General features: G+C 37.3%; 2 protein-coding genes across 10 annotated transcripts in view; one reads left to right on the top strand and one right to left on the bottom strand.

Moving 5' to 3' along the window:
• Positions 1-15,145, bottom strand: part of klhl6 (kelch-like family member 6) — a 43,002-nt gene that overhangs the window by 4,721 nt on the left and 23,136 nt on the right. For 8 of the 9 annotated variants that reach the window (XM_017303697.1, XM_017303700.1, XM_017303696.1 and 5 more), the window contains 7 exons: positions 6,610-6,659; positions 6,431-6,526; positions 6,058-6,355; positions 5,815-5,980; positions 1,922-2,371; positions 1,584-1,821; positions 912-1,114 (listed from right to left, as the gene is read on the bottom strand). In XM_017303697.1, coding sequence (XP_017159186.1) covers positions 912-1,114; positions 1,584-1,821; positions 1,922-2,371; positions 5,815-5,980; positions 6,058-6,314 — 1,314 coding nt within the window. In that variant the 5' untranslated portion in view covers positions 6,315-6,355; positions 6,431-6,526; positions 6,610-6,659. The remainder of the gene's footprint in view (positions 1-911; positions 1,115-1,583; positions 1,822-1,921; positions 2,372-5,814; positions 5,981-6,057; positions 6,356-6,430; positions 6,527-6,609; positions 6,660-15,145) is intronic. The other variant, XM_008400830.2, reaches the window with a different exon arrangement.
• LOC103459328 (immunoglobulin superfamily member 3-like) overlaps positions 10,075-15,145 on the top strand; it is a 10,194-nt gene continuing 5,123 nt past the window's right edge. The window contains exons 1-4 of the mRNA XM_008400808.2: positions 10,075-10,692; positions 12,770-13,138; positions 13,227-13,646; positions 13,792-14,190. Of these exons, the coding sequence (XP_008399030.1) occupies positions 10,623-10,692; positions 12,770-13,138; positions 13,227-13,646; positions 13,792-14,190 (1,258 nt within the window). The 5' untranslated portion in view covers positions 10,075-10,622. The remainder of the gene's footprint in view (positions 10,693-12,769; positions 13,139-13,226; positions 13,647-13,791; positions 14,191-15,145) is intronic.

Here is a 15,145-nt window from a genome sequence, read left to right as displayed (position 1 = left end):
TGTGTGTGTGTGTGTGTGTGTTTGTTTATTAGGATCCCCATTAGCCATTGCCATGACAATAGCGACTTCCTGGGGTCCACATCATACAAACACATTTATTACAAAAACAGTTACACATATTTAATATAACATTAGTAATATAATATAATTAAGTGATACATTTACAACTGTAGCACTAATAATGTAATTAAACCAGGATCCTTTAAAAGCTCTAGCATTTGTTACATTTAAAAAATGTGAAGGAAGGGAGTTTTATTTCGGGAATTCTAAGGCAAGTATAATCCTGCCTCACACTTAGTAGTGAGAACATAGGTTTAATTTTGCTTTTCTCTTCCCTGTTTTATCACAATGACAGTGACCACAAGTATGATATCTAAGATGTTACCCCATAATTTGTAACATTTCTCTAAGCATATTGGATATTTGAAACCTCCCAAACCTCAGATTTATGTACCTCCAACATCATTTTGAGCTTTGTTGTGGTAGACTCCATCACTGTTTTCATCAGTTTATCAGCAGGAAGAGGAAGGTAGTAGATAGCTTTACAGAGCACAGTACATATCTGTTTGCATGTCTTAAATTTCATTTTTGACAGCAATACATCTTGCATCTTTTAACTGCACAAAACATTCCTCAGTGTATGAGCGGCCAGCCAACATGCACATTTCAGAGATGTATGCACTTGTCCTTTGCGCTGCATACCAATGCTGGGTAAGTGCTTGTTGCATTTCGTTAATTTTTCTAGTGGCATTGCCACTTATTGGGATAATGTAATAAGGTTAAAACTTTGAAAAATGGCTGGGGATGTGCTCTAGGGATTCCACTGTGTTTCTGATGTACCTGAGGAACTCTTTAAGATGACCCATGTTCAAGAGACATCAAAGCCAATTTTGAACTAAATATGTATTTACCTGTGTCCAGCGATTGTGAAAAGGATCATAGGCTTCCACACTAGCAAGCCTCTGAATCCCATCAAATCCACCCAGAACGTACACTTTTCCGCCATGAACTGCCATCTTGTGTCTCCAACGTCCGTTCGACATTGACTCAATTTGGATCCACTTGTCCAGGGCACCGTTATATTTCCAAACATCGTGTTGGGTCTCTTTACCACCTGCAGCAAGCAAATCATATGATGAAAATGTCACCTCTCGCTAAGACTTTATATCCTTCTAAGCACTAATTTATCCTAACATGTAGACTAAAGATTAGTCTGGATGCCTGCATTGCAGCATTGTGGTCATATCTAGGTTTAGTGCCAACAGGCCCATGACCTTGTTTTAACCGTTGCAGCGTGCATCAACCTTGGCAGTTGACGCACCATTTTACCCAAAGCTTAAATGTCAGTTCCTGGGTTGGGAAACGCCTAAAACCACAGTAACTGTTACTGCAGATGACACCACGCCTTCCTGTTTGTTTTGTTCTCTAGTAAACTCAAAATTTATCAGTTCAGCCATCACATTTGAGTTCCAGTAAAGAGAGTATATTTTGGAAGCAACAATTATGATGGAAGATATGAATTAAAAGTTGATGGTGGCATCATATTTCAGTCTTTATGCATAAGATTGTGATTGATTTCTTACCTGATATGTAAACTTCATTGTGGAAAGTGATGCAAGAAAACTCCACCCACTTCCTGATTTGGGTCTCATCTTCCATTTCTGTCATTGGCAACCGGGCCACCTCCAGTCGGCTGCGTCTTAGAGGATCCAAGCAGGTGACAGTGGGAATAAAGCGTTCATCCTTAGTGCATCCTCCAATGATCAGAAAAACTTCTGACAGAAAGTGTTGCACTCGTGGTTTGGTTCGCTCTGTGACCACCTACAAATACGTCAGTGATAAAGGTAAGTATTTGTGTAGCTCTCAAAGCTGTTTTTAATTCCGAAAAGTGAGATAATTTGTCTTTTTAATAGATACAAACCTCTCTACCAGAAAGATGATACATGCGAGCCTCTTGCAGCAAATAGAAAGCCTCAGCGCAGCGACGAATCAGCTCATCTGACTCCACTTTTTCCACAAAGTACGCCGGCTCCAACAATGGCAACCGCACATGTGAAAGCAAGCTGGCCAGTAATGGATAGCGTTCATCTTGCTGGGCTCTCACCCAGCGCATCAGAGCTTCAAAGACACACTCCTCACACTTCACACTGAGGTCATCCCTCTGCAGGATGGCCTCCAGAGAGTCTGCAGGCAGCTCTAAGAAATCCTGTTGCTGCACCACCTGAGAAAACTGAGAGGTGATGAAGTCCTGAGCCCTGGTCCTCAGGGTGGGCAGAGCGTGGCTGTCAGCCAGATTTAGGATCCCTACGCAGGTCTCCAGATGAATAGAGTTGCTCAGAAAGCTTGCACATGCATCTACCACACGGAGGAACTGAAAAACAAAGGGCACTTTTGTTTATTACAATCATTCCTAGCTGACACAGATTTGTATCTGATTTGTGTCACTCATTGCAATAAAAGTAATCAGTCTTAAAACTGAGGAGATGCATTTTTTGATGTCATTTTAAAGCAGTTCTCTTATGCTGTATAACATAATGTGAAAATATGAATTTCTTTAGAGGCTTAGTCTGCTCTAGTGACCTTTTTTGACAGTCATCAGACAGGAAAATGGTTGTTAGAGAGCCTGCATTCAGTCTACAAGGTATCCAGCTGCTGTACAGGCCAGTGTGGCAGTGGTTCCCACTAATACTTTTATAGCTTTGCATTTTAGCTCAATTCTGTGTCATCTTGGCGAAAGGAAGTCAGATGTCAGAATGACTAATATTTTCAGTAGCTAATGGTAAAAAAACATAGCAGTATCTTTCTCAGAAGTGTACATGCTGCTTGTAGACTTGCTGCTGTAATTGACTAACCCTGTTATCCAACGGAAGAGCATAACCAGGAAAAGTTCATGATATACTCAGCCCTAAGATCAGCTTACAGTTCTGCTACCTAGCCTCCGTTTACAAACGCCACACATTATTTGCATCCTGACCTKATCAGTTGGCTGTTTCCTAATTTGTTACACATGTCAATTATTATGGGAAAAAAAAAGTAGTTTATTATTTTCCATAAATTATCAGAGATTTTCCAAAAATATACTTTTTTTGGATACTTTGGTGACTGTCTTTGGATATTCAAAAATGAACATACTTTTCATGTAGTTTATCTTGGGGGGCTGGGGGTGGGGGGTTATTAATTTCTATAAATTATCAAAATTGTTCCAATGTTAAACACACAGTGGCTGTGAAAAGTTTGCACACTGCAACTCTTGAACTTTATAACTGTAAAGATGTCTGCTTTAGTCATATTAAAAATGTTCTATAAAACTTCCTCTCTACACATCTTAAACATTTTGTGAAGTAAAAACAAAGCCCAGCTCCAAACTGACAGTTATCCTTAATTGTCCATGTTCAGACTGCTTTATGTAAATGACAACTCATTTACTTTTGTAGAACATGTGGAAAATAAAACACACAATCACTTTCCATTATGAGGCTAGCAAAAGACGTGATGGTTCCTTGTTCCACTATAACTTCTTTAAACTCATGCTTTAAATAGAAGCTAAGTCACTCATGTCTTGAGATATTTCTTTACGTCACAAGAAAGTTTCCTGTTTCATTTATTTATCTTTAATATACGAAGTCCCTAAAAACAGAAGCACTTGTGGCTAATATTTTTTATGCATTTCAGGCATTTTTCTTGTATTTATGATGGGTGTATATTGTTTTTTGGAAATATTCTAGTCCTCACACTTATTTCCACCATATAACTGTTGTTATGTTTGATTAGCTTCACTATGGAAAAAGTTTTTGATTTTATTTCCATCCATTTGCCCACCCGTGTGACTGTCTTCATTGTTTCTGCTTGTCGGCCGTTGTGCCTGTACATGGTTCTGTCTGTATGCATCATAAGGTTTATAGGTACTTTACTGAATTTCTAATAATATCATGAACTGACATTACTTTAGGTTAGCCATCTGAGTGAAGAAAATATCTGTTTAGTATTAATTTTTCAATATGGACCAATGCATAGGAAATCTTTATCACTGCTAGTGGTAAATGGCATTTTCTTTAATAAATGTATATTTTTGTTTGAGAACAGACATCAAAACAAAAGTGAAAAATAAATTTAGCTCTTAAATAAAAAATATTGATCTGAATTGTTAGGCTGACAAATATGTTGAAAATATTTTTTGATCTGATTTTTAATCATAATGTGGTATAGAAAAATACATAATTATCTTAACAATTATAATAATTCTCAACACATCTAAATTGTGCCGGATTCCAACTTTAACCACATTGAGGGCTGCAGGAATCCCTAAAACGGCAACAGGAATCAGCCTAAACTCTTGAGTTGTTTATTTTCAAACTCTAATGCACAAATTGCTTTCTGCAAAAATAGAAACACAAAAACACAAACACCTGCCTCCTGTGTCAAACTGCACAGCTGTGCAGTTAATTTAAATCTAAATGGAAAACTGATCCTGAGTGTAAACAACAGCCAACTTTCACTTCCCTATTAGAGTAACTGAGATCTTACCCCATTAAGTGTGTGTATCCTATAAAAGTGTAGAAAGGGGTTTTGTGCAGTGAGAAGACAATTTATTGTTTAAATGAGTTTAATGAGTGTACTTTTTTGCTGTTAGTTTTCTACTATTCGGCACTGTCTGTTTTAACATGCCGTTAAATTAATTATGTGGTTATTAGCACCGCTAGCTGTTAATATGAAGCTTTACAGAGATAAACAGTATTTTACCTCCTTTGCATGTTGTGGCTATAATTTATTTAACCACGCAAAACATGAGTGTTAGAAAGCTTACATAATGAAGCCATCAAAAGCCAAGTTCGTTAAGCCATTTAAATGCCAAAGCATAACCTTTTGTTGTAAAGGTTCAAAAAGTCAAATAAAATGTTTTTGAATACGCTAATTGGCTTGCAATCTTGATACTGACATATGGGTTATGATAATAGCCTTTGTGTTATTCATGGGTCCCACTCATTTTGTCCCTTCACCAATTCATAGCCCCACTTAATCACTATTGCATTTTGAACCTATTGCATTTTTAATACCTAGTTCCTTGAACCTTGATGTATCAGGGTTTCTCAATCAATCAATCAAATTTTATTTGTATAGCACATTTCAGCAGGAAGGCATTTCAAAGTGCTTTAAATAATTTAAGCACTTTTTCTCTTTGTAATTCAAATTTATTGTGAATTTTGAGGATAAATTATAATAAAAATACTCAAACTTGACAAATAACAGAATTAAATAGTAAAACGTAATTGCAAACTCTGCATTGTCCCTACTATAATTTCCATTTGAATCAAAAGACTCTCGTAAATAATGACAGAGAAAGACCCTTGATCCAACCAGAGTCAGCCACTTAAGAGCTCTAAACATGTAAGCTCTTAATACATTAAAGCTGTAAATACAGCTTTAATGTATTTACAGAATTTCTGAATGTTTTTTTTTTATTCCAGTGTTTAGTTTTGTGAATTATGAAGATGAATTATCATAACATCCTATATCATTACATTCCAGTTCAGGTTGGTTAACAGAGAATGACCCCTAATTAACCCTACAACCTCATGCTGGTAGGTAATGTTCATAACTAAACTGACTTACAATAAGCAGTCAAGGAAATTACTTCAAATTATTGAATGTCAAAGCAGCGACAAATATCCCACAGTCTGGTATAAACTGACGCCAGGTTGTTCGGCGGTAGACGGCACCATTTTGTACTGGGAAAAAGTCAATCATTAAGCCCCCTTGTGAAAGTTGTTTGAGATAAACATTTGAGAATCTTTATAAAATATCAAGCTGGTGTACCTGAAACTGGCTGGCTGCCTCAAGTATCCTCTGGACATTTGAGTGCGTGAGGAGGGCTCGGCTGGTGTAGGTGTACTCCAAGAGAGAGCGCATGGTCCCGCTGTCTAAGCCTTTTATCTCCACACGCTCCTCATGACTCTCCTTGAGGCCACTGCAAAACATGGCCCTGTTCGAACACACATTGGGTCAGTGAAGCTAGACATCCCACCACAATACCTTCACTGATAACTGGGTTATTTTTACCTGAAGTACTGACTGGCAGCAGCCAGAATGGTCCTGTGGCAGAGGAAGTCCTGCCCTTGAACACAGAGGGTCACATCGGTCAGCTCTCTGTTCACCCTCAGGGTTTCCATCCCTCTCTGCAGCTCCACAGGTAGGCCTCCATCTTGCCAGCATAGCTCGCTTGCACCTCCTGGTTTCTCTTTCTCGTCAGTCAGACTGGACCCGCTTGCGAGTGGCGACACTGGACAGTCTGTCGTCCTTTCCAGTGAGTCACTCATCTTTCTTTCCACCAGCAATTTCCACTGAGGTAAAGTTTCCACTGAAGAAAACCAGTCGGCAGCTTTAGAAGCACCTCAAGGCTCGTTAAGAGAGAAGAAAAAAAAAGAAAGCAAACCTTTGTGGTTCACAGTGAGAGCAGTTGTGACGCTTTGAGATGAGGATTTGTTGTTTTTTTTTCTCTTCTGTCCTCTTCATACTTCCTATTCCTGTTCTGTGGGGAACATGCGTGTGTAGCAATACTTGTTTCTAAGCACTTCCTCTTCGAATATGCTGATCAAATTTCCCCTAGCTTACCTAATATTCCTCTTTCTGCAGAAAAAGAATTCTAGACTCGTGCTGTAGACCTCAACAAAGAGAGATAATAGTAAACAAAGCCAATCRGCAGCTTGAAGTAGATGTCTTTTATTCAACTGTAGTTACTTACTCTCCTCTACTCTGGCGGATTTACAGGGAAAACCTGCTTATACTTTAAATAAGAGATGTACATAAGTTGTACTTTTACTGCCACTTTTACCAAATTTGAGGCATGGCCGAGAAAATGTCTTAATCTTTCTGATTCCAATCATTTCGGCAGAGTGAACAACTAGTCTTATGCTGCAATCAGTGTGTGAACTACAATGCGTAAAAATGTGCTCCCCTGGGATCTTGGTTTTATATGACAACCAAGAATCCATGCTGCATGGGCATTAATGCAAAGTTTCAACAGTCAGTGATAATATGAACCGTGTCATCGGGAAATCCTGCTTGGCACCAACTATCAAAGATTTGAGATTTTTTACATCTATTTGAAGGATGTTTTGCCCAATCTTCTTTGTAAAATTGCACAAATTAGGTCACCTATGAAGTTTATTTCCACTTAAATATCCTGTTTAGTGTCATGCCAGAAAATCACAATTAGAATTTCATTCTTACTTTGACTGAGCCACAACAAAACCTTCATTTTGTTTTTGTTTTTTTATCATTTGCAGGTTGATTTCCTGGTTGAACCAGGAACTGTAGTCAGACACTCTCCTTTATGATTTTCTAGTAAAGATAACCTAAAATCACAATTTGAGTCAATCACAATCACAGTCTTACATTTACTCTGCTTATCACTGTCTGATGATGAAATTTCTTTGAAGATTTTTTTTAAAGATGGAAAATACTTTTTTATACAACTGGAAAGCAACAAACGTTAGAGTTTGACATTTGGACACATTCACACTGGTATAGTCTGTCACAAATGAATCTCAATAAAATACAATATCTTTGAAAAAAGTTAAAGTGAAACTTGTGTATCATATGTAAAATACTCATTGTGCAATGAGGGATACTTCAAGCAAATCAGTTAATTGAAGGAATTACGAGCTATCGCCATTAAAATCCAAAATAAAGTTTAGTTGAAAATTTGAATATTAAATAGTAACAAGTAATAAAAAAAAGAATAATTAAGACAAAAACATTGTCATAGCCAAAATAAACATGGCGACGACCGCTGTCTTGACAGCTTTCAACACAATGTCACTAACCCCCTTAACAAGAAGGGTAAGCCTCGAAAGGTCATTGCTAAAGAAACTGTCCACAGAGTGATTTATCAAAGTATATTCACAGGAAGTTGGGTGGGAGGAAAACGTGAGTAGAAAAAGGTTCACAAGCAACATGGATTACTATAGTAGAGGAGATCGAAAAGCACAGCCCATTTAAGAGATTCAGCATTGTAAACGTTTCAAGAGCCATTACACAGAGATGTACGAAAGACTTGAGGTACAACTGTTGTATTTCTTTCTTAAGTCACACTTGGCTTTGAGACAATTTCAGAAGCATCTTACGATGGCTCAGTGGTCTGTAGATACTTACTCTCCCCTACTTACTCCTCAGATTCCAGTAAGGTTTGTATTTTATTTGGAAACCAAGGTCCCAGGTTGAGAGACACAGAATCCACGCTGCCTGGGCAATAGTGCAAGGTTTCAACTGTCAGTGACAACATGAACCATGTCATCGGATGGTTTTGATTCACTGACTATCATCAAACTTTAAGGTAGCACAACCATACAGCAGGAAGTTTAAGACTATCTTATGTTTCCCTCTGCTGGTTTAACGATAATAGTATCACTGTGCTTCATTCGCAAACTGGCCTAAATAAGCAATAGTGAATTTGCTGTGTCAAATTCAGCAATTACCTTCTCCCCTCTGGTGGAGGTTTCAGGAACTGCAAGTGGTAAAAACCAGGTTTGCTCATGAGTCAAAGATGCAGTAATGTAATAAACAATCCTACTTTTGGAATGTTGACAGTAATTGAATTTTTTTTTTATTTATCAGTTTCAAAAAATGTAACAATTAATAAAATCAATCAACGCTTTAGAGAACAAACTTAAAAACATATGCATCTATAATAAATTGGTAATGCTGTACAAATTAACTGTGTATTAATTTGTACACTACGTAAAGATTCTACATATTATAATTGAAGTTAGGCTTGAATATTCAGAAAGAATATTTTGATGAAAATTTGGCGTTGGCAATTGTAAATAGTCAGAATGTAATGTGTAATCAATATAATAAACTAACAAATTTCATAGTCTTATACCAAAATAGAAAAAATAATCAAAACGTAGTAATTTGGAATAGAAAAGATGATTAAAATTGAAGTAAAACAGAGAAGTCAATGGGGGTTGATAAAAATAAGGAACGAGTCCAAGAGAATGGATACTACAAAGGGGTGAGATTAAATTTACAAGAGTCAAATAAAATCAAAAGCAATGAGTGACAAATGTTAAACAATCTGAAAACTACGTAGGATTGCCAAGACCTAACATTTTATGGCAAATTTCTGGAGGTTTATATGACCTCTGACTCGAACAGCTTCAGCTTTAGATGTCAAAGACGATAGGGAGCGTCTAGAGGCACATTGTCACTGTGGTGTCATGTATCCTTTGATTCTTCTAAAAAAAACAAAAAAACATCAAAGCTACAGCATTGAAAGACCTTGTTCTTTTTTATTTTTTATTAAATGAAAACGTTACATTCATCTGAAAAGGGCAGCACTTGTAACCAAGGTTTTGATTCATCTGAATGTGGCTCCTCATGATCTACTGACTCCAGCTGGAGTCAGCACCTTGCAAACCCCTTCCAACTCTTCGCAGTGCTCCTATAGGCTACAGCTACTAATGACATGCATTTTCTTCCACTCAACCTCCTATTAATATGCTCTGGATTGAGTACTGTGTGAAGAGCCAGCTTCTTTTGTCATTATCTTTTGTAGCTTAACCCTCCTTGTTACATACAATGATCATTACAAAACATTCATAGTCTACATAAGAATGTTTTAGTTTTTAGATCATTTTTAACTTCGCTAAGGGACTATATTTTTGGCTTTACCTTTTGAATTCAGAAGCAATTTTTTTGGTGATATTTTAATTTGCTGATAAGGACCTGTGCATACTTGATAATAAAAAATATTGATAAACCAGCTAAAACACGATGCATGGGAACTATTTAATCAATGTTAACGACGATTAATTCAGCAGTTTGGTTTGTTAGGGCAGATATTAACACAACTTCAGAAAAAAAAAAACTTCTTCATATATGTTATAATGTAGCTAATGATTTGTACATAAAAGTTAATGTCTTTACAATTTAAAGTAAAAAAATTAAAACTAACAAATACAGAATCAGCAAGATGGAGAACGCTGCTGTCTGTGCCACCTCTTTTAGACACGGGTACAAGTTTAGATCATGAGACGAATCTGTAGGTCTGACAACTTACCACTAGGCGGCAATGTTGTCCCGTTAATGTTTTAAGGACGCATTTGAAGTAGTTTTAGGACCAAATTCACGCTGCTTAGAAATAGGTAATTTTTAATGCTACTTGTTACTTAGCAACGTATATCAACCCCGCGCCGTTTTAAAAAGACATTAAAATATGCTAATGTTATTATCATGGCTACTACTAACTTAACAGGTACGGTCTGTTCTGTGGGTGTTGCCCACAGCAGTACTATCCACTGTACAGCAACTTTTCACAACTATGCATAAAATAAACGCCTCTAATCTGTAGCTTTAGCATTTGCGGCTTGTCTTTTGTTCCGACCACAGACGTCAACCAAAGGAAGTGCTTACTCAGAACTGCAACAGCAAGTCGCTCTTTACCCATTTAACTCTACTACCTGCTCGCTGCGCATGTACCTTTTTCTCTTGACATCATACCGGGAAATGTATGCTTCTTCCTCTTGCCTAATGTCAAGGGGAAGACTAACTCAGTCAAATTAGCTAGACAAGGGACACACAAACTAGTGTGTGCTGGGAACAACGTCTTGCATGCGTTCACAATGAAGTTCTCGGTGTTCTCCCTGTGGAGACCCGTTTTATTGATTTTACTGGGTTTATTTCTACTATGCGGTAAGTAGGACAACTATTGTTGTTGAACTTATATTGTCTTTCGCAAAGCCACGTTAAAGTCAATATGCAACGTGAGACTTATTGGGACTATTTATCATTAATGAATTCAACCTGAATTGACTAGTTCTTATTTTAGATAAGCCACATAAAAGGTAAAAGTTACAACTCAGTTTTAAGTTTCTAATAAACTTCGCGTGATTCTGAGATTACCTTGAAAACATTTTTGACGTCTGGGAGCGAGTTCCCTTAATATTTAGTCTCGTTTTGGATCGTTATTCTTAATAAATTGAAGCTAATGAATTACATCTGATAATATTCTTAATACAAAACACCACTGTTTAAATTGAATCTTACTAAGCCCTGTCTTTGTAATTGTAATTTTATATTTAAAAACTTTGAACAGCAACAACATACGACTATGATTATTATTGTTAATAATAATGATATATAATTAATGTTTTCTGTTTCCATAGGAATCATAATAATTATTATTATAATTAGCAGTAGTCGTGATAGTAGTGTATTGTGATTGATACTGTATTGTAACATTACATTCTCTGTAAATGTGGAGACTCATATTTCTTGTAATGTTCATGTTCATGTTCAGTTTTTACCTAGTCGACAGAAGTCGAGCGATGTACTCTTAAAGCAAGATGGTAGCAAAAAATACACCTATAAATAAAGTCAATAAAACTAATATAAAATATTAGGTATCGAGAAATAAAATAACATGTTGGGAGCTGGGGTCACGGGACAGGCAAAAAGATAAAATACCAAAGAAGGATAATTCAGTGAATCAGAGAGTTCATAAGCTTTGCAGCCTTTGGGAGGAAGTTTCAGTTAAGTCCCTTTGTTCTACATTTGATGCTGCTTAGCCTTCTGCCTCCAGGTCATAGGTTTGATGCTTCTCTCAATATGCGGGACACTGTACTCCACTACGTGCTGTGGCTGATAACCTCAGCTGAGGGAAGTCAGTCACTTTGTTTTTTGGTAGATTGGACTTCCAGCAGCCAAGCACTTCCTGTTTGGTGATGTCGTGCATACTCGCCACCTCAATAACTGAAAAAAAGTCTGTATGAGTCAAGCTTGCTTCAGACTTCTGTTGAAATACAGACATGATCATGTCTTATTCATGATGCTTGCTGGGAAGTCTGTGTACATACATATAAGGGCATTCACCTCCAGTCTCAAGTGCTTTGGAGCCTCTAACATCTCCGTCCTTCTTCCCATTAACTTCGACCGGCTACCCTGTCTCTGCTGTGAGAAAGCTGTTAAACAGTCCGGTGTTTCTACCACCATGTTTAACTATTTTTCAGTTTTCTTTCAACAATGTTTTTTTTTTTTTTTTTTTTTKCAATGTTCCATTAAAGCCAGATATGTGAAGAGCATGATTAATAGTTTCTGTAAACATATTATTTAAACTGAATTATTGATCTCAGCAGTTCCTCCAGAGTTAAGACAGGCCTCTTTGCTGCTTCTGTGGTTAATTCTTACTGTTAGTTTTGGTGGATGGCCATGTTTTGTGTCTTATGCTTTCCAGTTTTGAAGGATGTTGTTTTATATAACCTAACCACCATTTAATCATCTTTACAACTTTCCTCTTGACCAATCTGCCCTGTTCCCTGACCCTCATGATGCTGTTTGCTCGAACAAACCTTCAAGGCTTTCTCAAACCTCATGGATTTATACTGAAATTAAATTGCACGAAGTTAGACTGTATTTACAAAGAATTATATGACGTCAGAGCAAGTGGGGTGAATAAAAATAGCACTTAAAAAATATTGTTGAAAAAAAGCATGGATCATATTACTTCCTGTTCAACATTATTTAAAATCCCAATAGAAGTAATTGGAGGGGACACAATTGCAAATAACTTTAGGGCCATGCCTTTCCAAGTCCAGAAGTCTTCTGTACATGTTTGCCTCACATCTGTCCATTCATTATATCATCAAGCAAATATATTTTACAAGCCAATGTAGCCACTAGAGTTTTAGTGTTTCATATTGTTTCAAAAATCCTCAGTCATTATCCATTACTAATTTCATTATCTCTGTCTTGTCTTTGCTTTGTTCCTTAGAGGCCCAAGTGAACACTGAGGTACAGGCTGGGCCCCTGTATCGAGTGGTTGGGTCTTTGCTCTCCATCTCCTGCAACACAAGTGGATTTTCCAACCCCAATTCTAAAAAAGATTTTGAGATCCGCATGAAAAGTCCTGCAAGAATTCATGAAATCAATGTCATGAGCTCCAAAGACCCAGACTTCAGCTATGCTCGTTTTTCGTCTCGTATAAGAAAAGACGAGATTTCTATCAAGCATGTTGATTCAAACTCAATCATATTTGAAATACAATACCTACAGAAGGAGGATGAAGGGGAATATGAATGCACCGTAATCAATCCGGAATATACATACAATGGAGTCTACTCTGCATTGACAGTTGTTAAAGGTAACCAGTTATTCTTTTAGCTGCAACACCTGTAAGCATGGCTATAAAATGTAAATGGTACAATGTCTATCTTTTTGCATTGCTACAGTGATTGACAATTCCCTAAGTGTTACATCCAGTGACCCCCCCACCTCACTGAGCTTTAACGAAGGGGAAGCTCTCTCTTTGATATGCCAAGCCTCCACCAACACCATCCAGCACGTCCACCTGGCTTTCGCTTGGTACCTCCATAAAGAAGGGGCACAAGACGCTAAACCGATCATTTCTTTGGACAGAGATTTCACACTGGCTCCAGGTGAGGGTTTTGAGCAGCGCTACAGAGATGCAGCCATTAGATTAGACAAATTAGATGAGGCCATGTACACGCTTAATATTGCTGAGCTTGAGCAGTCAGACCAGGGTCAGATCTACTGCCAAGCTCAGGAGTGGATCCAAGATCCTGATCGTTCCTGGTACAAGATTTCTCAGAAGGATGCAGAGAAAATTCCCCTCACAGTCAAAGCTAAAGGTAAGATGAAGCAACCATTTAACCTACTTTAATTAGTGCCCTGAACTAAGTGGCATGTTTTGAAATGAATCAGCACTTGTTAGCTTATTTTTGTGGCTTCTCAATAAGAAGTTCATGGCGTTTTATATTCTTCTATCCTGTGTAGTGGTGACAAGCATGTCGGTTGTGGAAGTGAGTCTTTCAGCACAGAATGCACTCCAGGAGGGGCAGGAGCTGTTGCTGTCTTGTGGCATAAATGCACAGAACCTCGCAAAACGGTTCTTCTCCGTAGCGTGGCTCTGGAAAGGAATTGAGCTGGCCAAAATCGGCCCTACAGGCATTCTGACTGTGAGGCAAGAATATATCGACAGAGAGAGAAATGGGGAGCTAAAAGCCACGCGGACTGGGAATAATAACTACCAACTCAGGATAAAGCCAGTGAAAACTACAGATAAAGGGAGTTACAGCTGCAGGGCATGGCCAGAAGAGAGAGGAGAAGACGGAAACTTTAATCAAGGAGCAGCTCAAGACTCCCAACCCATGGACATCAACATCTTTACTCCAGGTTGGTTGAGATGAACTCAAACTGAACTAATTTTTTTGTAATAAATTATGCTTAACTTCTAGACAGTGCTTTGTAAAATGATTCATGCCCCTTCACATGCTGTTTTTTGCACAAGTACGTACTCTAATGTTATTAATTTTAACTGATAATACCACTTAATAGTCGACTGTGATGATGCTGGAATGTGAAGTATGGTGTGAAACATTTCCCTAATTAAAATCTGAAAGGGTGACCTGCATTTATCTTCAACCCATTTAACATGAATATAATTGAAGTATATAAAACAGAAATGTGACAAAAACGTCACGTGACAAAACGTGCTTTGGTAAAAAAAAAAACTAAAAAAAACAAATGTTGAACTTTCTGGCCTATGTGTACCATGCTGTATGTAGTAGACATCCTAACACACCATTTCTTTTGTAAAAGATGGGGAAAGACTTGAGACTGGGGCAGAGGTTCATTTTCCTGCAGGATAATGACCATAAACATGACTGTCAAAATCCAGACCACAATCTAAAAAATACGTGGCAAGTAGTGCTGCAACTAATGATTAGTTATTCTATCAATTATTCTGACAATTGATCAGTTAATCAGATAAAAAAATTGCACATTCTGCAGATTTTTCATTTTTATGCATTATATATTAGAAATAAATTAAAATGTGAAAATAAACACATAATTTAATTCTTATTTTAAAATTTAAAAAATTAACATTTTACTGCCTAAATTGGAATAACATAGCATAGCAAAAGATGTGTCTGCAGCTAAAAACGTACTTTCAACATCAACTTGTTAAAAGCTCAGCCTTTTCTGCTTGACTTAACATCAACACAGCGCAGGGCGAGTTGATTATTGTTTGGATACACTGACTAATACTTGGATAACAAAAAGTGCTTAATAGAAGATTATTTTTACAGAATTCGAATCAGGTGAATTTTAAAATACATTGTATATA

This window comes from Poecilia reticulata, linkage group LG2 (genome assembly GCF_000633615.1).
Source record: "Poecilia reticulata strain Guanapo linkage group LG2, Guppy_female_1.0+MT, whole genome shotgun sequence".
In the NCBI taxonomy this organism is placed as follows: Eukaryota; Metazoa; Chordata; class Actinopteri; order Cyprinodontiformes; family Poeciliidae; genus Poecilia; species Poecilia reticulata.
Note: the sequence above shows the minus strand (reverse complement) of the source record. Positions and strands in the feature narration are given on the sequence as shown.